The sequence below is a fragment of the Gopherus evgoodei genome, chromosome 12, assembly GCF_007399415.2.
Source record: "Gopherus evgoodei ecotype Sinaloan lineage chromosome 12, rGopEvg1_v1.p, whole genome shotgun sequence".
Taxonomy (NCBI): Eukaryota; Metazoa; Chordata; order Testudines; family Testudinidae; genus Gopherus; species Gopherus evgoodei.
Window position 1 is genome coordinate 33,041,459 of NC_044333.1, and position 25,616 is coordinate 33,067,074.

Genomic DNA, 25,616 nt, shown 5'->3' on the forward strand with positions numbered 1-25,616 from the left:
TTAAACTGGAGTAGACATCAGAGCAGCAGCTTTTTTGAATCATGTCTGGGTTCTCATTCCAAGCTTCAAAATACATATAATACGGTAAGGAGCTTGTTTATGAATTATTTCTTATTTGTATAGGTATAACAAGGAGTGCCTATTTAAAATCCTAGGCGCCTCTGGCACCAAATGCTAATTACCCACAAACCCCACCAAAGCTGACAAACTTGAAGCCCCTCACACAAAACCACAAACCATTTTTTGAAATGAGAAATAAGCTGTTTTAAAGTTGCCTAGCAACATCACCATGAAGAGTACTGGCAAACGCACCAATATCTAGTTAACTGCCTATGGTGGGGCAGTGCCCCATCCCAGTCAGGAAAGGGTTAAAGAGCTCCTTTGGGCACAATTAGCCCCATCCCAGCACAGCTGTGAGACCTAGCAAGCCTGGAGATGGATGGGTGCTTAAAAGGGAGGATCCCTGCTCAGAGCAAAGTGGCGCTCAGCTAGAGCTATTTACAGGCAGACCCGGGTTTACAATGGCACCAGTGGTGCCATGGAGTCGGGTCCATGCTCAGAAGGGACCCCGGCCTGCTCCGCTTGCAATGCACCCCAAGACTCTGCCAGCCCGTTTGCTCCCCCACTCACCACTTGCTCCTCTTGGTCTGCCCGCTAGCTGACCGAGGGTGCCTCTCCACCCCTGGCCCCACCCGCCGGCTCCTCTTTGCCCCCTGGCTGAACCCCAGTGCACCTCGGGCTCTAGGCAGTCTCTGCTTCCCCCAGCCCATCTCCCTGGAGCTGAGCTACCTGGAACTGGTGCAGAAGCCTGGCCAGTCTCAACCAGTGTGGGGGGCTTGGCGGGCCTCTCCAGGCAAGTGGGCATAGCGGCATGGGCCTGCCCCGAGGGGAAGGGACACACTGGCAGCACAGGGCTAGGCAGCCACCCCTGCCATGCCATGCCCCATTGCCACCGGCTGACCCCTTGCTCTGGGGACCTACCTCTCCACGCCATGCTCCATTGCCCCTAGGAGGGCCCACAAAAGGTTAATCTGGCCCGGTTTACAAACCTCTGTTGCTTGGACCCTATGGTGAGGTGGCAGGACTATCTTCCCCTTTTGAATCCTGGGTCCCTCAGCCTAGACCTCTCAGACCCCTACCCAAAGACTATTTACCTTTTGCCTTGTGAGAAACACTGGGGTGAGCCAGGACGGCTTAGTAAACAGCAGGATTATTTTGTTTGCCTTCTTCAGTCATGCCTAAAAGCTGGGGAGCCACCTCCCTAAGACAAACAGTCAGAGCACCTCACCTTGTGCTCCCAACCAGTGCTATAGCAACATCTACAGCTAGGTAGAAACATCCGGGACAAGAGAGATGCTCACCCATTCTGCACAGGGGTGCCTTACAGGTACAATCTCTGGCATTGCCTCTAATAGTGAGGAAGAAGACTGGGGTAGGTGGATAATACAAGATATTTTTCTTGGCCCCCATCAAGAGATGTTACCCCAGGTGAGAAAGCAAGTGGAATTCTCCATGGCTGAATTTTAAAAGTAGGTGCAGTTACTTGCTCCTTTTGCTGCACCTTGTGAATGTTGCTGTGTTAGTGTCTTCTATAAATATCCCATTGAAACCAGTAGACTGTTTGCACCTGGTGCATTCAAACCGTTGAACATGCAAATTCTGCCTAGGCACTGATGGAGGGTGAAGCAACAAACAAGCAGTAAAGGGTCAGTGTAACTAGACTGCACCACAACTATGTGTGCTATAGAGAATAATCCTGTCCGGGCCACTGGCAAATGGACTAGGGGAGCGTATAGGATTTTTCTGTCTGTAAACTTGTGTGCTGGATTATCCCCCTCCCCCCACCTTAGATCCACATGGGGAAGAGTACTCTCTGTGTGTACATCTCCCTCTCCCCATGCAGAATGGGGAGATTGCCCCTTACCTCAAGTGAGCCCTCAACAGGGTTGGGGAGCCAGGCGTGGGAAAAGGAGCAAAGGAACAGTATGTAAGATCATAGTTCCTTGGATCCAGCACAAAATCTGCTGGCAAGTCATGACAGCCTGAGGCCATACTGCTTTCACCATCCAGTCCCTCCCTGTTGTGAAACCCATTTGTAGAGATACTAGGGTTAACCCTGCCAGCATATCTCCACTGCAGGGAGGAAGAGAGAAAAATGGGGGTGCAGGTCTTCTACACAGAGAGCCTTGGCAGATTGCAGCACGGTTTAGAGAAATCACAGAGGATCTTACACACTAACGTCCTTGCTCATTTTGCAGTGGGACAAGTCCCACCCCCTCAGTGGGAAGCTCTGAGAGGCAAACTTTGCAGCATTTTCTTTTCCCCATGTTTTCTTTTGTGGGTGATGGCAATCTGGCCCTATGATTCTGCATGATCAGATACCACTCTTTACCTGGGTCTTTCTGATGACACTCCTGCTTGTTTGCCATTGGTCTTCCTCTTGATCTGTTTGGATGATGATAACCTGCTCAAAGCTGATGCTTTTTGTAGCATCTTTGACCTGGTGGTTTCTTGGTCGCCAGTTCTGCAAAGAGAACCATGCAGGTTCTGTTAACCCTCAGGGGTTCAGGCATGCCATTCTCTTTGCAGGACTGGGATTGTAGCTCTTAATATACCGGCATCACCATTTTCAGAGGTGCAAAAACAAGGGATCCCTCTATAAACACCTGTGTGGATACTCTTCTCCCTGAACCTGTCTCCCACAAAGATTTTCCTTCAGAACAGCAAGGCTCAGCCCTGAAAGCACACACCAGAGCCTGTGGAATGCTGCTCTTGTCACCAGTCATTCAGAGTTAACTTCTTTTGTAACCTGAAAATCAGATTTAAAGAGGAGAACCTAGAGAGTGCAAATTCCGTTGGTCCCTCAACTCTAAATGGAGTTTGTGGCAACCCTATAAAATAACACTTCTTTGATCAATTCTTCTCAGTGTGAAGCAAGGATGATGGTTTATTATTACCTGGTTTGCAGCCCAAGGGGACAGGTGCCCAACTCTCGTTGACTTAAATCTAATTCCTGTTTGTGCCTTTTGAAAATCTTCCTCAAGTCCTTGCTGTGTAGGTAAACAGTTTTAGTTAGTAGGTGTAGGTTATTTGAATAACTTTACAAGAGCCATATTGTTTATTCTCCCTAAAGCATTTTTATATAGTCCTGGTCTGCATTTCTCTTGTTCTAGCCAAGTGATTTCTATTTGATCCTAATAGCTGTCCAGGGTTTGTTTTTATATATTCTCCTATGTTATTCAATTATGTTCCTATCTCTGCCAATTTCTCTCTTTAGTACATTCCTCAAGTTATCAGCATTTTGTTTCAAGTTCATTTTTTGTATAGTCATGCTTTCATGACTCCTTTATCAACTATATCTATGAATTTAAAGTGGTTCAAACACTATCTGTATATGTGAACCCCTTCTGAGATCATCTTGGTTAGCTAAAGTGTGTAATTTCATTTCAATCCTTACTATATTATTACTATCTTATTGTAAGCTTAATGCCTTTACACCAGTTTATTTCTGCAACATCCTTCAGGGTATACATCCTGAAAGATCTCACTTATACCAATATGAATCCAGAGTGACTCCACTATAATCAGTGGAATTCTTCTGGAATTATACTCCTCTCAATTTCATCTCCCTCTACTTTATGATACATCGACATCCAGACCCAGTCCCCATGCTTTTGTCGCAAAGACTCAGTTAATTACGCTTTTAAGTGTTACCTCCTGAAATACTGGACTAGGCGCTAGTCAGCGTAAGTAAGGGGGGCAGAGTGGGGCCCTTTGTAACTTTGTAGCTATTGATTCTGAACCCAAGTTTTGTCATATTTAATGAAATATGAAATTATTCCTGTTTTACATAATGGCACAGCAAGATTTTTTTTTTAATTTCCTTATGTCAATACAAGACAGATACGTTTTAGAAACCTACAATACATTCACACTACAGATGAGCTTTCAGCTAATCTTCAACCTCTTCCATGGGTCATGTACATGGAATTAACTGTGTCTTGGTTTATTGGGGGGGGGGGTTTGAACTATTTATACTTCTTACACACTGAAGTACTACTCAGCATCAATAAGGATAGAAGAATCAATCAGCTGAGTGGAGGTTAGGCTTCACTCTCTTTCAAGCAACATGGAAGACTAGAAAGGCCTCTGTGTCCACCTGCACCAATGAAAAATGTGTAAGGAGGCCAGTGAGAACAGCTTTTCCAATGACTGGCTGGCCCAGTTTCACCAGCGTCAGTTTAGTCTACTTGAGAATTTAATCCACTTGAGATTGTTAGGTTTAAAATCTGATTTCCAGGTGAGAAACTTTTTTTTGCCTCTATCTGTTTAGGTTCTCTCTCCGTCTCTTACACTGTTGGCTTTTACACTAAATGCACCATTACGTCAAACTTCACCCAGAAAAGGAACAGTGCTCATTGAATTAATCCAGGTATTCATTCATTCCCAAAAGAATGTAAGGAGCCAGCTACGTTTTCTCTCAGCCATTTGCTCTGACTTCTTCCAATCATCCCATACTAAAGAAAGAGTCAGCAAGACTCCCTGAGAAGCTGCAAAAGGTGTTTAAGTGGTTTGAAAACTCTTTGGTCAAAAACTAGGTTTTCTCTTGTGTTCATATAGTGCCTGGCACAATTACTTCTGGAGGAATTCTGTGCTAAAAAATTAAAAATTCTGAACGCTGTTTTAAAATTCGGTATATTTTATTTGTCAAAATGACACCACATAATCATGCTCGTTTCAGTTATTTTTGGTAATTTCAAAATACCTGTCAGCAAGTTTGTCTGTAACAATTCAGACAAAAACTAAGATTTAGGAAAAAATTTTGACAAATAGATTCCTTCCGAGGCTACCTTGCCCCGACTCCTCAGCCCCCTGCCAGGGCAGTCCCCCGGTTCTGCCCTCCTGGGTCCCGGCTGGTCCTGGATGGACCCTGGGCTGAGGCGCGGCCCAGGTGCCTCTCTGCTTACCCTGACCCTGTCAGCGCCAGACCAGCTGGAGGTTAGGGGGGAGTGGGCGGAGTCAGCACTGGTGTGGGGGAGCCCAGGGCTGCGGTGGCAGGTGGTGTGGGGGAAAGAGCCCACTGCTGGGGCGGTAGGGATACAGGTGGAGGAGGGCACTGGTGGGGGGGGTGAGAGCCCAGGGCTGGGGTGGGGGGCAGCCAAAAACTTTTTTCCTTAGGGCAGCAAAAAACCTAGAGCCGGCCCTGCAGAGGAGCTGAGTTATGCTCAGATTATTGCTATAGATTATTGCCCTAGCACACTATAATTCGTATAATGTATTTCCTCCATTGTGGCAGAATTAATCTCATCACCATTGTAACTGTTAAAAACCAGATTGCTACACAAGGTCAAGGTCTTCAGGTCACTGCTATTATACTCGCCACCCCTATTCCAACAGCTCTATGTCAGTGGGAAGCATAACAGTATGGAACGGGGGATTCTGGGGGGGAGGGGAAGGATTGTTAGGGAGTTGGGGAGCCTCCCCCATGCAGACTCTGGTTCACCACCTAGCCTCCCCTATTCTCAGGTACATCTGCCCCCTTTCCTATGTGGCCCTGCAGCCCCTGTCTCATTCAGCCCCTGACTCAATGCTGTCATCCCACTAGCTCCTGAGCCTGCACCCCAGTCTGTCCTCCCTACTAGCCCTTCTGTGACTCTCGGTAGCCTTGTGTCCTCTGTTCTGTCCATCCTGTGCCTCCTCAGCTGGTCCTACTGTGAGGAATGCAGTCTCTCCCCCTACCCCCTGCCAGCTGGCTGACCTCTCTTCTGGTGCCACAGCTGCCCCTGGTGGGAGAAAGGTGCAATTGCAGCACCTCTCCAGCAGAATCTATATTCTGCAAAGAAAAAAAATCTGCAGAGGATATGAATTCTGCATGTGTGCAGTGGCACAGAATACCTTCAGGAGTACACAATGACACTCCAGTCCCAACTGGGGCTGCTGGATATTGCAGTAAGATGTATTATAAATTAAAATAGACACCCACTTCGTACTTTCATCACCTTGGTTGCTAAGGTTGTTCTTTAAGTCAGGGGAGATGCGAGAAGCCACATTGTGATCTGATTTACCCTTGGATTAAGACAAATTCTATGTCATGTTATAGGCTAAGAACCTACATAAACAAGCACTCCTTTATCCTCAGGTTTGTCTGACCTTCCAGTTTTTGGATTAACAGCCTCCACTTATTTAATTACATTCTGATATCCAAATATGCAGTGCTGCCAACTCTTGCAAACTGATTGTGAGTCATGGGATCTTGCTCCCTGCAAGAAGAGATTTAAAAAAACTTCAGTATCTTTGTTACCAAAATTATAAGCAGAATGACTTACAATTTTTGCAATGCTTTGTGAGTGAAATTTTTTAGAAAAAATATCTGAGCATTATAAATACAATTGCTGCACTGAGGAATATCCAGCCTTGCTTGGGTAAGGATTTTCCAGCCATTTTCAAGGTGGCTGATATTGTAAAGATGGTCGCTGCTCACAAATCTTTATTGGAAAACTAGTTACACATAGAGAGTGCTTTGTGTTTCTCAGACAGTCATTGTTCATTTTCCAGCTTCATTTTATAGCCCTTGTACAGTATATTATAAAATAACAATATGATTCTTTGTCTAATTTATGATGAAGGTGCAGCTAACTGGGCATGAGACTGGAGGAGGGGGTAGTCAGAGACCCGCAAATCAGGGAGGAAGGTTGAGGAGGGAGATGGGGAGGAAGTGGGAAACTAAGAAGGGAGAAAGTGAAGACTGTAATAGGAAATGAATGACAGCTCCCCTATCTCAGGGGAAAGTGGAGTCTTCATCTGAGTAGCCAGGAAGAGACACATTTTTGTGCGCCCTAAAGGTTGACTTTTCAACCTGAAACTACCAAACACACATTGGCAAACGAGTAGAGGGAAATTAAAATAAAAATACACTAAAACCCATGATTTGATGGAATGGCTTCTTTTTAATCATTAATTTGGGTTTATAATATTTTTAACCTGACTCCTGATTTTGGATCTCTTGAGGTTGGCAATACTGCAAATGTTTCCTGTTGTTTTACTGACGTCATGGCTGAAGACTTGGGACCTGATTTTTCCATTGACCTGCACCTTATGGAGCAGTGAAAATTCAGTGTAAACTGTCAGCAAATCAGAATAGTAGACTGCTACACCACAGTCCACTGCTGCAAATGACTACACAAATGCAGGGCAATGGAGAATTGAGGCTCTTGGCATCTGAAGGGATTTTGTTACTATAGTTTGACAAAGGAGAAGCTAATGTGCCCTCATGTTTTTAGCAATCTATGTTCCTGCTATGAATTTCTCAACCAACACATCTCAATCAGTAAGTAGATGCCTTTAGTTAAAAGGTTCTCTTACGTAATCTAACAGTGGTTTAGCCACATTCTGCTCTGTAGTACACCAATCAATTTTGTTGACTTAAGCTGTCAAGTAAATTGTACAACTTTCTCTTATTTGGTGTGTTGCCTCTGAACTCAGGTTACTCTGGAAAATGTCTTAAATCCATTTATTGGCCTAAATTCTCTTCCATGAAAGTGGTCCAAGGTAACAGAACAGAATTTTGACTCATTGTGAACAACTACACTTGTTTCCTTGGGTCTTAAGACACAATAGGTAATTGCTATAAGCTTTTCTTCTTCCCTTTTCTGTTCTATTAGGTTGAACTTTGCAGGGAAGTGCTTTGTCTCAGATAAGGGATCCACTCTGGAAAGCTTACCTAACTCTTATGTCTTTTTGGATTTTATCCATGTATCCAGATCAGTCATGTAGTTTTATTTATAAACTATTATTTACAGCTTCTGAAGACTCCTATATTAAACACAACACATAGTATAATTTACATTAAAGTGTCTGCCTCAGAGTTGTTTTCTGCATTTCTTGTGCACCTGCCTTCTGGTTCAGCAGTTGGTATATCTGCATGATGGTCCATGGCACAGACATTGCCTATCTAGCTATCATTCTAAGAAGTTTCCTATTTCATACATTCAAGGTAAGTGCCTTTCATCCACATACCTGCTTTTTACAAAAGAAAAATAATCAAGAAAAAAGTGTCTAGCAACTATAACTAGGAGATTGGAATTAAATTATTGGTGGCTTTCAGAATCAGCCCAATTTTTGCTAAAATCTTAAGATCCAAAACAATTCTGTCTCCAGTTCATTTTATAGTTGATCTTCCTTAATGGGATTAAAGGAAGTGTCGGTATCCTGAATGCTAAATCTCAGATTAGATAATGTCTGCTTAAATTCAGAAATGAAGGATCTTTGCATCCTGAAGCCACAACTTTTAATTTCATCCTGAGCTTTAATTTTTGCTTCAGCTCTATACTTCAGTAGCTCAGCTTCAATGTGAGGCACATAAGAGTATTGCATCATGTTACTGAAACTGGTAATGTTGTATTTATGCACAGTACATGCTCTGTAGGCTTTTGTCCAAGTAGTACAAATGCTACTGACTTGATCTAAATATGTTCTTTGAACTCTGCTCCTAATTTTCTGTGCAGTTGACTCACTAATAAAACAGACTTCTCTCTTTCTTACACATACGCAGACAATATATTTTATGTTAATATAAAACCAACACTTTTAACCCTTTCAGTCTCCTGTTATAGCTTACTATACACTAGAAACATTGGGCCAAATGCATTCCTGGGGAATTTCAGCTAGTGATTAATTTGACCCATTGGCTAATAAATACAACACTTAACCAACCTCTTTTCACAGGGAATACAGCCTTATTATTCTGTAGGTGTTCAAGGACTACGAAGCTTCCATACGCACATTTATAGTACAATATGAGACATTGGAGACAAAGTTGCTTACAATTGAGTCTTTCCACAGTGCCCAAGGAATTAAAAAAACAACAGAAGTACACACAGATGGTAAATATCTGAGTAGAACATTAACTAAAAGAACCTAACATACTGTCCAACACTTCTGTTCCATTGTCTGTCATGTCTTTACATCCAGAGCTGGTCCAACATGTCTAAACAGTCAAGCAAATAAAATGTTGCAATGAAATGGGAAAGATTTTACCTTTATCTAGAGCAGCAAACAAAATATTGCACGCACACACAACATCACTGTTACCAGCAAACCATCTGGAGACGTGTCCTCCATGCACACAAATTAAGGGTCTGATTTGTGCTGCCCTTGAACTCTGCGTCAAAACTTGTACTAAGACCCTCCTCTTTCCCCGTCTTAGTCTAGTCTTCAAGCCCAGGTGCTTTAACATGGATGCTCATTAAGTTATCTAAAACTGGGATATAGGAGCCTAAGCGTGAATTTAGGCAAATAACAATTGCACCCTAATTTGAAAATTGAGCCTGTTGTGTTTGCAGTGTGGGGGGAGTGGGGAAGGCACTAGCTTTTGTTGGTATTTAATCATTGTCTTGGTCATTGTGGGCCTAGCTTTGAAAACTGGTTGCCTAAAATTATGTGCTATTTAGGCACCCAGCCTTGAGAAATAGACTGACAGTTGCTATTGTAACTATTGTTTAGTGATTTGCTACATGGGGGCTATAAAAATAAGATGGAATGTAGTTGCAGCGCTGATGGACTCTGAAGGCATCCAACCATCCTCATCCATAGGAGGTTGCCATGATGTGGGAGAGAGACCTTTGAGCCTCAGGGTCTTAGTCTCACATTTTGTTTTTTGACATGTATCTGTGTGTGCCAAACTCTTGTGTGATGGAATGAATGACCAAAAAAATGGTTTCATTTCTAATATTTCAATTACCAGAGTTGAATCCCAAATAGAGAGCAGCAAAGAATCCTGTGGCACCTTATAGACTAACAGACGTTTTGGAGCATGAGCCTTCGTGGGTGAATACCCACTTCCTCAGATGCATGTCTGAGAGAATAGAGAGAATTGCTAAAGATGCAGAGAAAACAAGAGGGGAAAGGAAGACAGAATTGTACATGGCATTTATAAAAATAACTTAAACATTCCAATATTTAACAAAACTAAGAAAAGGGAAATTGAAATTAAACATCCAAAATAGAATGGAATGCTACACAAATATTTATACACTACATATCAGAAAGCTGGGAAGATGTTATCAAATGGATTTGCATTAAACAAGAAAACAGCTTCAGGAAAAACAAAAGAACAGTGGCATAATTTAACAAATCTGTATTTGGGGTATTGCCAGCTGTAGGCGCTTTCAAAAGGATTTCTTAAAGAATTATTTTTAAAACTAATTTTCTGGGAAATGTAAAATGCTGGTAGTTTAGTATCTCACAGTAAATACTCCAAACATTGAGGGACATATTAACACTATTAATTCTCCTAATTTTGTATTAAATACATAAATGTAAGCTGCTTTACAAAGAAGGGTTGGAGCTCCGCCACTGAGGTTATATTTAATAAGTATTAATTTATGACATTACAAAAACATAAGGACTTGAGGGTCAAGGATCCGTGTTAGTCTGGATCTGTAAAAGCAACAAAGAGTACTGTGGCACCTTACAGACTAATACGTTTTGGAGCATGAGCTTTCATGGGTGAATATCCACTTCGTTGGATGCATGTAGTGGAAATTTCCAGGGGAAGGTATTATATACACACACATATATACACACACACACATATATATATATACACTCACACACACATATATATAATCTCCTATGCTAAATACCCACAGAGTATGGGGGCTGAAGAATTTCTTCGTCCAAGGAATCATTATCACTGAGTTAATGGCAAAAGACCATCAAGCCACTCTATCGAAAGATATCCTCCAATCGCCACCCCCACCCCCCTGGAAACTATAGTGATTAGTCACTAACTAACAGACTCTTCTTTTGTATATCTAAATGTGTCTTATCCATACTCATTCTCTGCAGCCTTTCACAGTATCAACCTGCCATTTCTCCTTTTCTGCCTAGTTTTTCTCTACACTATGTTCTGTAGATTCTCTTGGCATTTCCCAAGGAGCTGTTTGTGGCCCCCTCCTTATTTTACATTCTCTGCACTTGTCGTCTGGTTGCCCTCCTTTATTCCCAGAGGGGTTTTTTTTTTTTTTACCTAGCAGATACCAATAACCCTCAAATCTACTGTTCTCCCTTCCTGACCTCAACTCTGGTTCCCATTTCACCACTTTCTTAGACTAAATATGAAAACTGAACTTCTCATTTTTCCTACAAAAGCCTCTTTCAATCCTGCCTATTTCTCCAATAATTTAACTTTCCATTGTGTTGATACAAAAAAAAAAATAGGGGGCTACATTAATCATATCAACCAGTGCATCTAAGATATGTCTATCACCCTGTAACTGATGGATTTTGCATGTTTATGCCTCGCTGCTATTTTTATCTTGTATTATCAATACAAACAAGTGATATTAGTAACAACAATTATATTAAAATAGAGAAAGAAAAGCACCAAGCTCACATGTGGGAGAGATTTTCCTTCTAAACTGCAATTCCTAAGAGAGAAGCTGAGTGAGGTAATATTGTTTATTGGACAAAACTTCTGTTGATGAAAGAGACAAGCTTTCAAACTACACAGCATGTCTCTTTCACCAATAGCAATTGGTCCCACAAACAGTATTATCTCACCCAGCTTGTCTCTCTAAGATCCTGGGACTAACACAGCTATAACACTGCAAATGATACTCCAAAGGACAGATGAAATTAGATACCCAGAAAAAGCTATTTAGTTCAGAAGAGAAAACTTTCATTGGCTGCAACTGAGTTTGTCGGCAAACAGCTGATTTACACAAAGGATCTGATTAGTTTAAATAGTTCCATTCTATCAGTAACCTCAGTGAAGTTTTTTGCTGGTGTTTTATAAAAGTAACTTCCTGATGCAGTACATGACTCTTTTCAGCCATTCATGAGCCAGGATTTTCTACCTGTACAATAAATTTACCAAGCCAGGCAAACTCCTCCAAGATTTGCACTTTCCTACAGATTATTGCCCTAGCACACTATTGTTGGCATAATGTATTTCCTCCATTGTGGCAGAATTAATCTCATCACCATTGTAACTGGTAAAAACCAGACTGCCACACATGGTCAATGTCTCCAGGTCACTGGTATTATACTTGCCACCCCTACTCCAACAGCTCTGTTAGTGGGTAGCATAACTCAGCCCAGTCCCATTCATTTCAGTACTTTCAAGCAATGTACGTCATATGGATTAAATACATTTTTTTTAAATGTTACAGCTGTTATTTTTGGTGCCTGGTCCCTGGTGGGCTATAAAGGAAACTTATGAAACTAGATAGATCCTAGCTGGGAATTCTACTACACGAGTTTTACTGCTGGGAATTTTGGTCCAGCCAATCTGATTGTTCTGTTTTTGCAGCCCATTCTATTATGACGAAACAACAATGACTAATAAGTTTTTCTTGTAAATGCCCAAGTATTCCCAGCTGACTATTGTATTTTGGAACTGTTCATATTGTTGCAATGAAATCCTTATCTTTGAAACCATGGACCCAAGTTATAACAGTCTCTTGTGCTAACAGACTTTTCCTGATATCCAAACAGTGTGAAACTTTCCCAAAGGACCTTTCAGCTGGCGAAATTCTAGACTTTGGCTAGAATCGCAGGGTTTCAACACATTTCTCTAGCAATCCAGCCTCCCATCACAGTCCAGTTTTCTGGTTCGCCAAAAAATCTCTCTTTTTAAACTCTTTGCCTCTCTGCCATTGGAGGCACTTCCTGGTCTGTTGCAGTGTCATTGAGAAGCAGAAGGTCAGCAGTACTGAAATTCACATAAAAATTGTAGGGAAAAAAGAAAACTACCTACACCTCTACCCCGCTATAACACGACTCGATATAACACGGGTTCGCATATAGCGTGGTAGCAGCAGGACTCCGGCAGCGCTTTAAAGGGTCTAGGGCTCCGGCTGCTGCGGGGAGCCCCGGTCCCTTTAAATCATCGCTGGAGCCCTGCTGCTGCTACCCCAGGGTGCGGCAGCAGTGCTCGCTGGCAATTTAAAGGGCCTGGGGCTCCCCATGGCCAGAGCCCTGGACTCTTTAAATCACTGCTGCAGCCCTGCCATGCTACTCCGATATAACGGCATTTCACCTATAATGCATTAGGGATTATTGGCTCCCCATGACCACATTATATGGGGGTAGAGGTGTATATATATTTGAGGGAAATGTTGCTAAAGTAAATGATGATGAATATTCTCAGCATGAGGAATCAAACACCAAAACAAACATCTGTCTGGCTGTTGTCTGCACTGGATGCATTGTAACAACTCCAGTCTTCTCAATACACTCTTTGTTCTGCAGCGTTGAACGTAGGAGCCCGATTGTGTCATGTTCTGAGCACCTCCTTCCAGCTGCTTCATGCCTTCATTTGACAATGCATTGAGTGCACTCAGCTCTTGTCAAGGTGAGACCCTTCTCCCCCCAGCACTTAAGTGCCCAAGGAAGCAGGCAGGCCAGGTGTTAAGAGAGGAACGGATAAGACAACAAAAGAGAGATGGTTGAGTGACCTGAAAGAGGCCAGACAGAAGGTGAAACTTAAACTTTATAAACGGTAGGTTATGTAGCTCATCTAAAAATAATCAATCATTCTATTTTTGTGTCTTAGCATTCCCAGCTGCTGCTTGCTGACTAGGAAGAGAGGGCCTACAATGGGGAAATCAAGCCCAGCTCCCCCTCAGCAAAACACAATACCCTAGGCTGGTCCCAATGCCACTTTCTAAACCAACAGGAAAGCCGTTTGCAGAAAGCCTAAATGTCTTCTAATTGAATGAACTAACCCGGATATTAAATAAATACAACAAATCCTGCAGACAAATAATCATCAGCTCTGGCTACAGCTTCCCTGCTGTCCACATGGCAGTCAACACACAGCCACCGGTGCCATTTTATAACCAGAAATCTCTAGGGCATCTGACCCCATCCTTTACCTTCCCTTTCCTCCACTCAATTTTATGCACATCATCATCATCATTATATACCATCTGACAACTCAATATAATTGATAGTCTCTGACTGAGAAGATCCCAGAACTGGAAATGATAGTTAATGTTGCACGTCAGGGTAAAACAGCAATGGCAATTATCTGGGAAAAGCCTGGATAAACACGCCAGCACTATGACCACCTCTAACCAGCTCCAAGAGACCTTCACTTTCATGGGTACTAAATTTTCTCAAAAAACTGAGTATCTTATTCTGCTATAGTGGAATGGCTGCTGCCATGACCAACAGTTTCAAATGGTTTTCACACTTTGTTTCATGCAGACTGATAAAATTAAAGATGACCTCAAGCCAAAGAATTTAGATCTCATATCAAACCCACAGCTTCATCCAAAGATGAGAGGTGCTTGGAACCAGGGGGTTGTTCCAGCTTACAACCGACAGAAGGGGTAACCACAAAAAGCAAGATCCAGGACTTTGATTTGGGCCCAATCACCAGCTAACATTTTTTCTCCACAATAAAAGTTTAAGTAGCCATGAGTTAGTTCTGTCTTTCCTGGCTGACTATTGGCTCAGTTTTAAGGTGCCACGCACACCAAGGAACCACATACAAATATTGAACCACTACCATCATCACCAGAAGCAGAAAGAGCACCGTTGATACATTTTAGGGAGCAATCTGTAGTTTCTTGAACCATTATCCTTACAGAAACATTAATATAATAGAAAAAGATACTGTATATCACCATCCTCAAAATATCAGTGTTAATATTGTATTGATTATTTGTATTCAAGGAACACTTAACATTCATACATAGTACTTTACTACTTCAAATCACCAACATTAACTACTGGATGAAACATCATGCTCAGTTTGTGCGGTAGTTTTTGTGAAGTGTGAAAACTGCAGATGCAGATAAGATTCAAATTCTTTTCTACTAGTGAGCCAAGGCTGGATTTGAACTCCAGTCTCTAAATGGCAATGGCCAGTGCATTTAGCCCAACAAACAGTGAAAGAGTATCAAATAGTAAAGCTGGCGAACAAGGAGCCACCATCCCTCAAGATGAAAGTGCGTCTTGTCTACATTATATGAAGCTGTCTCCTACACAGCGTAGGCTCTCAGAGACCTAAGGAGGCAGAAACACATTACTAATAGGAATCATTTTCTATTTCAGCTTTGGGTTTTTTAATTCAGCATATTAAAAGGAAAAGATATATTAAGATTAAAAAGTGTCAAAATACACTCCTGTTGCTAATGCCATTCTCCTTGAGAGACAGAAAGCAAGCATTGTGGCTCAAAACAGCCAAACTCAACACTGACAATCAGAGAGGCTAAAATAATGTAGGAGCAATAAGAAATGTGCTTTGAACTATCAGGCCCTTCGCTTTGTTAACTGCACTTAGGATCTTACTTACAAGTAGAGAAATATGTCCTGTTTCTTGACATTCCTAAAACAAGCAGAAGTAACAACACTAATGACTTGTGAAAAATATGATGCCAGGGCGATCCTAGGCCAACAGGGCATCCTAGGCCAACTTGGTGCTTTCCTCCCAGCAATTTACCATTAAGGAAGACAACTGTAATTCCCATATGTCTTCCAGACTCCTATCAGCTGCAATCCTGGTTCACTGGAAAGTGATATGACAGCCAATACAAAGGATTATGGGGCACATCTAAGACCAAGGGGCTGCCAGAACTGAGTTCCATCTGCAGCACCATTCTGCTAGCAGAGACTCAAACACCAGGATTGGTGTTTCAGATTCCCTTGTTGCTACTACTCTAGCCTTTATGCCATCTATTCTTGGTCCTTCTGAAAAACAAAACCCACAGACCTTTCTGCAGCATGGCTATGTATCAGAAGATGGGTTGAAGAGCTGATTGGAGGTTTTCCAGGATAATATAGCTCAAGACTTTTACCTGATTAAAAAAAAAAAGTCATCTCAGTAAAATCCAATCACCTTGATCCATCAACATGATGGCAAATAGTAACATACTGTAAACATCCAGGGGCTATATACTGTACTTTTCTATTTCATTTTAATAATTTAATTTAATAATTGGAGATATACCAATCTCCTAGAACTGGAAGGGACCTTGAAAGGTCATTGAGTCCAGCCCCCTGCCTTCACTAGCAGGACCAAGTACTGATTTTTGCCCCAGATCCCTAAGTGGCCTCCTCAAGGATTGAACTGACAACCCTGGGTTTAGCAGGCCAATGTGCAAACCACTGAGCTAGCTCCCTCCCCCCCAAACACACATTCTAGGACAATAATGGAAAAACCTGTAACTCCACTTGGAATTGCTTTGTTTCTGTTATTTTTTTTTGTCTGTTCATTTTAAATGAGAATCAAGAACCTTGGCATCCCCCAAGTCATAACCCTTCTCTATTGCACAGCAAGCAGTAAATGCCAGCATGCTGATTTAACGTTCTTATCTAGAGAGTATGTGATTATAGCCACTTTAAAATTAGTGCAGCTTGGGTATAAAATACTCTATGATAGGTGTATTACCAGTGATACTAGAATTCAAAAGCAAATGCACCACTTCCAATACCAGAAGGGACCATTGTGAACATCTAATCTCACCTCCTGTGTAAAATAGGCTCATTGAACTTCCCCAAAATACTCCTAGGACATATCTTTTAGAAAAAAATCCAATCTCAATTTTAAAATTGTCAGTGATGAAGAATCCTTGGTAAATTGTTCCAATGGTTAATTACTCTATTAAAAATGTATTTCCAGTCTGAATTTGTCTAGCTTCAACTTCCCAGCCATTGGATTGTGTTATACCTTACTCTGCTAGACTGAATTATTAAATATTTGTTCCCCACGTAGATACTTATACACTGTAATCAAGTCACTCCTTAACTTTCTCTTTGTTAAACTAAAGAGATTGAGCCCCTTGAGTCTATCACTGTAAGGCATGTTTTCTAATCCTTTAATCATTCTCATGGCTCTTCCCTACACCCTCTCCCCAACATCCTTGAATCGTGGGCATCAGAACTGGACACAATATTCCTGAAGTGGTTTCACAAGTGCCAAATAGAAAAGTAAAATAACTGTCTACTCCTACTCGAGATTCACATTTATGCACCCAGTATTTATGAAATACAGTAAAATATTCTATGAGCTTTAGCTGTAAGTGATGAAAAAAGTTATAATATCGAAAGGGACTCTGGATAGTTTTTCAATTCATAGCAATAGGTTATATCACCAACCAAGAACACAATCTGAGGGGGTTTGAAAGTCTGAGATGTGCTGTATTAAAAACTGGATACAATTATTTTTACAAAATACATTAGACTACTGTTTTATCCCAAATATAAAATCATAGATAAAAGCAAGTGCAATGCATATGAATTATAGAATGACCTTGTATGTCTGGATGGGCTTTACAACTAGTGCAACAAGTTCAAGCAGCCTGTTAAAATACACTTGAAAACATTGCAGATAGGAGCACCTGTATTCTGTACATATGAGGACAATTTCCAAAATACCCTTATATAGTCCTATGATGCCAGTTCATTTAAAAAAAACCCAAACAAGTCAGAGGTTAGGTGTTCTATCCTTGCCAAACAGAAAGAAAAGGAGCATTTATAAAGTTAGGGTTGTTTATCAGCAGTTATATTATTTGCATGGTGGTAGCACTTAGTGGCTCCAAGTCATGTATCTCAGCATCATTGTGCTAGGTGCTGTAAATCAACACAGTTGTGGGACAAGAGCTGAGTATGACAAAGTTCAACTTAAGTTACTTATTCTACCAGTGTTACATGGGGTGTCAAGTAGACTAAAAAGACAAGGAGGTAGAAATGTGAATGGGTTTGGGCATCATTTATTCATCTCAGCTAAGAATTTTATTTAACAAACACCACAATAAAAAATGCAGAATGCTTCAAGACACAGTCAAATTTAAAAATACACACTTTCAAATTACAAAGGAATATCTGAGGGGGCAGCATCTATATTTAAACATTCAAGCATCAACGCTGAAAGGGATTCACCTGTTACCAACAGCAGTTAGAATGTACAAGCTTGATTTTCAACCTTCTTAAAACCTCACCACAGTCTAAAAATAGGAAAAGGTTTCAGGCCCCCCAATCTAGCCATCAAAAGAAAGAGGTTGGGTGTGACACCCTTAGATCTGATCATGACCCCTGAGTTGCAAGTCCGTCATGATCAGTGCTCAGTACAACAAGACCCTACCTGAGGCCTCCAGGCAGAACCGAGATATAAATTTTAGGTAGCTCAAAAGAAGAGCTGCTCCTGGTCTCTTCATCCCCCATGACTTCTCTTTGTACTGAGGGGGCTGTGTATCTCCCGAGTAGTTCATACCCCCTGAAGTACCATTCTGGCTGGGGCCTGGGAAACCCATGAGGGCTCCTTCCCCACAGCTCCTAGAGCAACTGCCAAGATTTCCACACGTGATTTTGGGTGCCTGGTTTGTATGAAAAGGGCTGGACTTGCAGGGGTGGGAGGAGGGATGTTGAGCCCTTGCTTTAACAACAGGCCCTTGCAGGGGTTGTCACGTTGGGATTCCAAAACTGAGGCATCATAACTCACTCATCACTGCTGAAGGCCTTGGCCACTTGCTCTAGGTTCACTGGGGCTGGAGCAATCACCTTCCCTTCCCCAGTTATTCTGGGTGTCTGCCTTCCCAACCAATTCATCCACCTCCATCATCATTTTCCCCTTGCAGCACCCTGACCTAGGCTGGGAGTCAGGAGATGGGATGCTCCTGCATTGCCTGGATAGGCTACAGGCTGTGGCTGCTGCTGGGCTCAAGGAGCTGCCCTCACCACCTTGGAGCCCGGTCTAGGCTACTGCTGTCTGGCTCCAGTCTGGCCTCACCTCTCCCACTTGCTGGTCCACAGCAGTGATCATGAAGTGACGCTGTTGTGCAGCTCTCCATGCAGCTGCAGCCACACAGAACACATGGGCTGGGCAGGATAGGACAGGAGCAACTAGCCCAGCAGGGCAGAGAAGTGAATGAACAAATTAATCTCACTTGTTATGGCTCAGACTAGATTTTGACTGTTTCAATAGGTTTCTGTAGTTACAGCTCTTGAGATGGGAGGGTGAGTAATACTGTCCAAGGAGGGCAGTTTGGCATTTGCTTTCAAGTAGAGGACCCTTAGTTCAGGCTGTGATCAGTTATGCCCAAGTAATGCCCCACTGTTGGGGACTGTTGGTTACACAGTTATTAGACAGCAGGCTGTAGGGTTTTTTGAGCCCCAAACTTTATTTTTTTAATAGCCCTAAAACTAAACAAACAAGCTTCAGGTGAATGCAGTAGCCGGGGAAGTGCATGTAACTTCCAATTGGTGTCAGTATACCTAATGTTCCAATTAACTGAGTAGCAATGCTTCAGCAGTGATAAAAAAGGTCCAGCAAGACTCATGGCACCACTGAAAAGCACTGTAGGAAAAGAAGGCACAGTGCTCCGGCTGAGTAGTCAGTATGCTAGAAATGTTATTTCTAGCGCAGTATATAACAGTTCCCCCTGCTTTATCTTTCTTCACAGCCCATCACAGATATGGCTGTCAATTACTTCAGACACTTGCTGGAAGCACATGTAATAAAATTAGATTATATACCTACCTTAGGTGATCAGTCACTGTGACACTAAATGTTTTTAGTAAGTTGTGTCAATCAAAGCCTGTCTACAGATACATGTAAGGCAACCAGTTTAGACAGAAGCTGTTTTGCTGCTAAACAAAACTATTTTTGACAGTGAAATGGCACAAGCGAGTTCAATCCACATTACTGAAAGAGCTACATTTTAGAATATACAAATCCAGCATGTTGCAGTTTAGTAGATATGACTTGTCTTTTGCATACCTATTTCTCTGGAAGGGTAATCCTTTCAGTTTCAAAAGCATATTTCTAGCAGATTTCATTATAACAAAAAACAGTACAACAGCATGGTGGCAAAGCCTCCATAACCATATTAAAATTCTAAATCAGATGTGGTGCTCTTCCTTGCAGTCTTTTAAACAAAGAGATGAACATCTGAAGGGACAGAGAGAATCATTTGCAAGTGGCAACGTACTATCTAGCAAGTTGTGTTTGGAAAGTATTCCCATTACCATTTAAGGATTGCATTTCAAAACACCAATTTGAAAGGAAATAACTGTATAATGAAAACAGAAGAGCACTGTTGATCAAAATGTGGAAAATAACCGTATCAAGATGGCTCTGGAGAAGTAATTAGTTCTGCATATTTAATCAAAATCAACAAAATGATCTTGCCCCATGTTGTCACGGATGAAGGTCAAGCCTAGTTTTCATCATGTTTTTATACAAGTGCAATAGTGTCTTCATGGCAAATAGATGGCTCATAATTTCAAGGATTAAAGGCAAACAATTAAAACACCAATTTCACACAACCAAAAGAGCACTTCTGATCTTTCAGCATATTAGACATATTAGTGTTATGTTGGGAACTAGACTGCTTTTTGGGAAGCAACCGGGGGGGGGGGAGCTTTTATTCTGTTTCATAAACAGGAAATATTTCATAGTATTAATGCTTTGTTAATGACTGTAATACATCAGCCTCTATGAGACACGCCCAGCTTCTCACAGCGTATTCAGCTTCTTTTCCCTGAGCCAAAAAGCAAATCATCAGATTACAGGTGCTTAAGTACTGTACTGGGGATGAGTTTTGTGAAGCCATCAGCGTGATCTTTTCTAGATAATGAATCCTCCAAAAGATCCTTCTGCACATTTACATCTTTGAAATATAGCATGTTTTTATCTAGTGATTTAATAACAAAACAAAAAAACCCACACCATCCTGCTGCTTAGAGCCATATTCTATCTCAGGCTTTGAAGCTCTAGAAGTATTGCTGACTTTTTCAAAGAATACTTTTAAACCAAGTGCAGTTTTCAGCCTAAATTTAAAAGTATTTTTTCAACCAATTATAATTTTGAGTCACAGCAAAATGAATGGCTTTTGGGAGCTGGTGTGAGTTTACAGACCCTTTAAGGTGTTGGCTTAACAATCCATTTGCCACACAAGAGGTTCAGTTGGGCAATATTCCCTGCATTGTCCATTGAATACCTGATCATAGTAACCTCCAAGGAAGTGAGGCAATAGTTCAGTCTCCATGAACAGTCACACTTTTCTATGTATTCAGTGGCTAGTAGCTTTTTTGATGGGAACGCTTATCTTTATCAGGAACTCGACAGAGCAAAGAGCTATCTGATAATTTACTCTTAGCACCCTGAATAGGATTTGAAATGCAACTTGCAGGTGAAATGCTCCATATTAGTTACAAATAATCAGCAATTCTAATGAGAAAAACTGCCAGAAATAACTGGTATGCATCTTATTTACAGTGGGTATCAATAAAATTAAATGCACAATTTAGATTTACAATTCTGAAATCCATTAACTGTCCAGACAGACAACACTTGTATTTAAATGAAGTGGGTTACGTTTTTTCTTTAAATGAAGAGAAACACTTAGAGTCGGTCAGATTTTTTGATCCCATTTTATTCCCCAATCCTATCTATTCTATGTATTTCACACTATTTTGAATACACACTGAATTTCATACTAGCCTACATCATATGTACTGCCAATGTCCTTTTAAAATGCAGAGATGCCAGCGTTAAACAACACCAGACTATTGAAGGCATTTCATTAATGTGGCACAGTGTTTTACCAAAGTCTATAAATAACATATCAGAAATACTTGCATTACAGAGATTTACAATTATAATATGCATAATTTCTAACTTTCCAGCTGCATATTTTAGCATTTTTTCATATTCCTTTCATCATTCCTAGGGTGTGCACCAAATAATGCTCAATATTTTATGTACATCTTTTTCTCAAGAATGTCACCTGATTTTCATGAAGTTTAGCTCAAAATCAATGGGCCTAAAAATTCATGTCCAACTGTGCACCATGTCTGTGCGTGCTGTTACTACGATTGCCTGGAGAAAGGGGACATTGGTTGGATTTCAGGCACACTCAGAGTGCAAGAAATTAAACCAAAAGCATTTGTAGGATTTATAAATTTTATTTATATATGGGCCAAGGCTTTTAGGGCACCCATATGGCAGGACCCATGGATTGATATGCAACCTTTATCCTCCACAAAGAGCCTACCAGCATGCAGGTCACACCCTGAGTGTCTGTGTATAGCTGCAGCCTGCCAGCCACACATCGGTCACACTGTGGTTTCCCCCCAGCCTTAGTCACCACTTGCAGGGTGACTCCAACACATTCCCAGTCCCGGATTTCCCAAAAAAAACATATGTTCTGCACTGTCCACCCTTCTCCTGGGCAGTCCAGATATATTAGGTCCATTGTCCCTCTAAAGGGATCAATATACAACAGTTTGCTACCCCAAATGGAGTTACCCACACACAGTTCACAACAGTGGATTAGTTCTGATTAAAGAATAAAACAACTGAACCACAAGAAGATCGTTTTTTCTCCTGCCTTTCTCAAGCTGGTTTGTTTTTTTAAAAAGGGAGAGAAAAAACACTTGAGACATATGAGTTCAATCCTTGAGGGGGCCATTTGGGGATTAGTCCTGCTTTGAGCAGGGGGTTGGACTAGATGATCTTCTGAGGTCCCTTTCAACCTTAATAATCTATGACTTCTATGACTAAATGAGTAACATTAAAAAGATGATGAAACCTCAGGTTAAGATTTTGTAGCCAATTTATTTTACTTAAAGGTGCCAGTTTATAGCTTATCTTGTTTTAGGAGTCCAACAATAGCTTATTATTTTGTATTTAACCCTGTTTTCCTCTCAAATGTTAGTATTGTTTGCACTATGGCAACCCTAGAAACATCAGTTATAGTCCACTAAATCCAGAGTTTCTCAAACGGGGTCGCCGCTTCTGTAGGGAAAGCCGCCAGCGGGCCGAACCGGTGTGTTTACCTGCCCCGTCCGCAGGTCCGGTTGATCACGGCTCCCACTGGCCACGGATCACTGCTCCGGGCCAATAGGAGTTGCTGGAAGCGGCAGCCAGTATGTCCCTCGGCCCGCGCCGCTTCCAGCAACTCCCATTGGCCAGTGGGAGCCGCGATTGGCCAGACTTGCAGACGGGGCAGGTAAACACACCAGCCCGGCCCGCCAAGGGCTTTCCCTACAGAAGCAGCGACCCCTGTTTGAGAAACTGTGACTAAATTTCTCGCCAAACAATTAAAGTATCTTGGTCAGCAATAAGTGTAAACTTCAGAAATTTTTATTACAAATATTAGCAGTTGAGTAAATAGCATTTTATATCCAAGTGTACAGAAGACAAAACAAGAGATGTTCCTTCAGCTTTCAGCCAAATGTCCATATGATGTATAGCTGTCCAGCTGCAACATAGCTCAGCTCTCAGAGTGTTTTGAAGCATTAGTGAGCCTCTGACACATCTCTTCAGCATGTGCCCGGCTCTTGGCTCGGTTTTCTTGATACTGGAAGACAAGGAAATAAATGAATAATAGATAAATTATGTCACTGAATTTAAAATGCAGCACAGGTTTATCAAGAAAACAAGTGTTTTTGGGAAGAAAACAAGTGTTTTTGACTGACAAATTAAGTTTGTCAAGCGATTAAAAAGATTAATTGAGCGATTAATCGCACTGTTAAACAATAATAGAATACCATTTATTTAAATATTATTGGGTGTTTTCTACATTTTCAAATATATTTATTTCAATTACAATACAAAGTGTAAAGTGCTCGCTTTAGATTTATTTTTGATTGCAAGTATTTGCACTGTAAAAAATAGTATTTTTCAATTCATCTAATACAAGTACTGTAGTGCAGTCTCTATTATGAAAGTTGAACAAATGTCTATTTTAGAGCCTGCAAGTCCACTTAGACCAACTTCTTGTTCAGCCAATTGCTCAAACAAGTTGCAGCAGATAATGTTGTCCACTTTTTGTTTACAACGTCACCTGCAAGTGAGAACAGGCTTTCGCATGGCATTGTTGTAGCCAGCGTTGCAAGATATTTACGTCTCATCATGCTTCAAGCACCATTCCAGGGGGACATGCGTCCATGCTGATGACAGATTCTGATCAGTAACAATCCAGAGCAGTGCAGTCTGATGCACGTTCATTTCATTGTCTGAGTCAGCTGTCACAAGCTGAAGGTTGATTTTCTTTTTTGGTGGTTCGGGTTCTGTAGTTTCTGCATCTGAGTGTTGCTCTTTTAAAACTTCTGAAAGCATGCTCCACATCTCGTCCCTCTCAGATTTTGGAAGGCACTTCAGATTCTTAAACCTTGAGTTGAGTGCTATAGCTATCTTTAGAAATCTCACATTGGTACCTTCTTTGCATTTTGTCAAATCAGCAGGGAATGTTCTTAAAATGAACAACATGTGCTGGGTCACTATTCGAGACTGCTATAACATTAAATATATGACAGAATGTGGGTAAAACAGAACAGAGGACATATTATTCTCCTCCAAGGAATTCAGTCACAAATTTAATTAACGCATTTTTTTTTTTTAAACAAAGTCATCAACATGGAAGCATGTCCTCCGGAATGGTGGCTGAAGCATGAAGGGGCATACGAATGGTTAGCATAACTGGAGCATAAATACCTTGCAATGCCAGCTACAAAACTGCCATATAAAAATGCCCGTTCTCACTTTCTGGTGACATTGTAAATAAGAAGAGGGCAGCATTATCTCCAGTAAATGTAAACAAACTTGTTTGTCTTAGCAATTGGCTTAACAAGAAGTAGGACAGTGGACTTGTAGGCTCTGAAGTTTTACATCATTTTGTTCTTTAAGTGTAGTTATGGAACAAAAAAAATCTACATCTGCAAGCTGCACTTTCACAACAAAGATTGCACTACAGTACTTGTATAAGTTGAATTGAAAAATACTATTTCTTTTGTTTATCATTTTTACAGTGAAAATATTTGTAATAAAAATATACTTTGATTTCAGTTACAACACAGAATACAATATATATGAAAATGTAGAAAACATCCAAAATATTTAATACATTTCAATTGGTTTTCTACTGTTTAATAGTGCGGTTAAAATGGCGATTGTTATTTTTTAATTGTGATCAATTTTTTTGAGTTAATTGCGTGAGTTAATTGCGATTAATCGAAAGCCCTACAAATTATGCTTGCACTGAATGTTATTTTCATTATTTCATGTCTGTATTGACTCAGTTTACTTTAAAATTAACAAAGGGTCTGTTTCATAATAAAAAGCATTTTTCTCAGTCTGAAATTAGTACAAAAACTGAACAACAATTCTAGTAATAGTACAGCATACATGCTTATGGAGGAAACTTATCTACCAAGCCATCTCACGGATGAGAAATATAGCTATCTTTGGATCATGAAGATACTTAAAGAGGTGCACCTGTGTAGAACGTAAGCACCATGCCAAGGCACTGCTCCAGACAATTCCTCCCTAATGATAAGATGTAGATGCAGAAAGTAGTGGAGCCATCCTGGACATGAAGTTGTCCTTGTTGTAACTTAAGTATCTATGATCCACACATATGCATTTCTAAGCCAAAAAGATACGACAACTTTATGCTCCTGCTGGTATATTTTATTAGGCAGATGATGGTTATAAATTAGGCTTTGAAGGATTAGATTTTATTGGTAACTGTCGGGAAACATCGATTTCACCACACACATGGGTTGACGAAAAAATTATTTTCAGTGATAACCAAAATTTACAGATAGGCAAGGTAACAAAAATACTGTTGGAGCACTTAGTCTGATTTTAAAATATTTAC

The 25,616-nt window shown here is 41.0% G+C and overlaps 1 protein-coding gene across 3 annotated transcripts in view; it reads right to left on the bottom strand.

Moving 5' to 3' along the window:
• Positions 1-23,076: 23,076 nt before the first annotated feature.
• CMC2 (C-X9-C motif containing 2) overlaps positions 23,077-25,616 on the bottom strand; it is a 43,989-nt gene continuing 41,449 nt past the window's right edge. For all 3 annotated transcript variants that reach the window (XM_030581253.1, XM_030581254.1, XM_030581256.1), the window contains one exon: positions 23,077-23,315. In XM_030581253.1, coding sequence (XP_030437113.1) covers positions 23,229-23,315 — 87 coding nt within the window. In that variant the 3' untranslated portion in view covers positions 23,077-23,228. The remainder of the gene's footprint in view (positions 23,316-25,616) is intronic.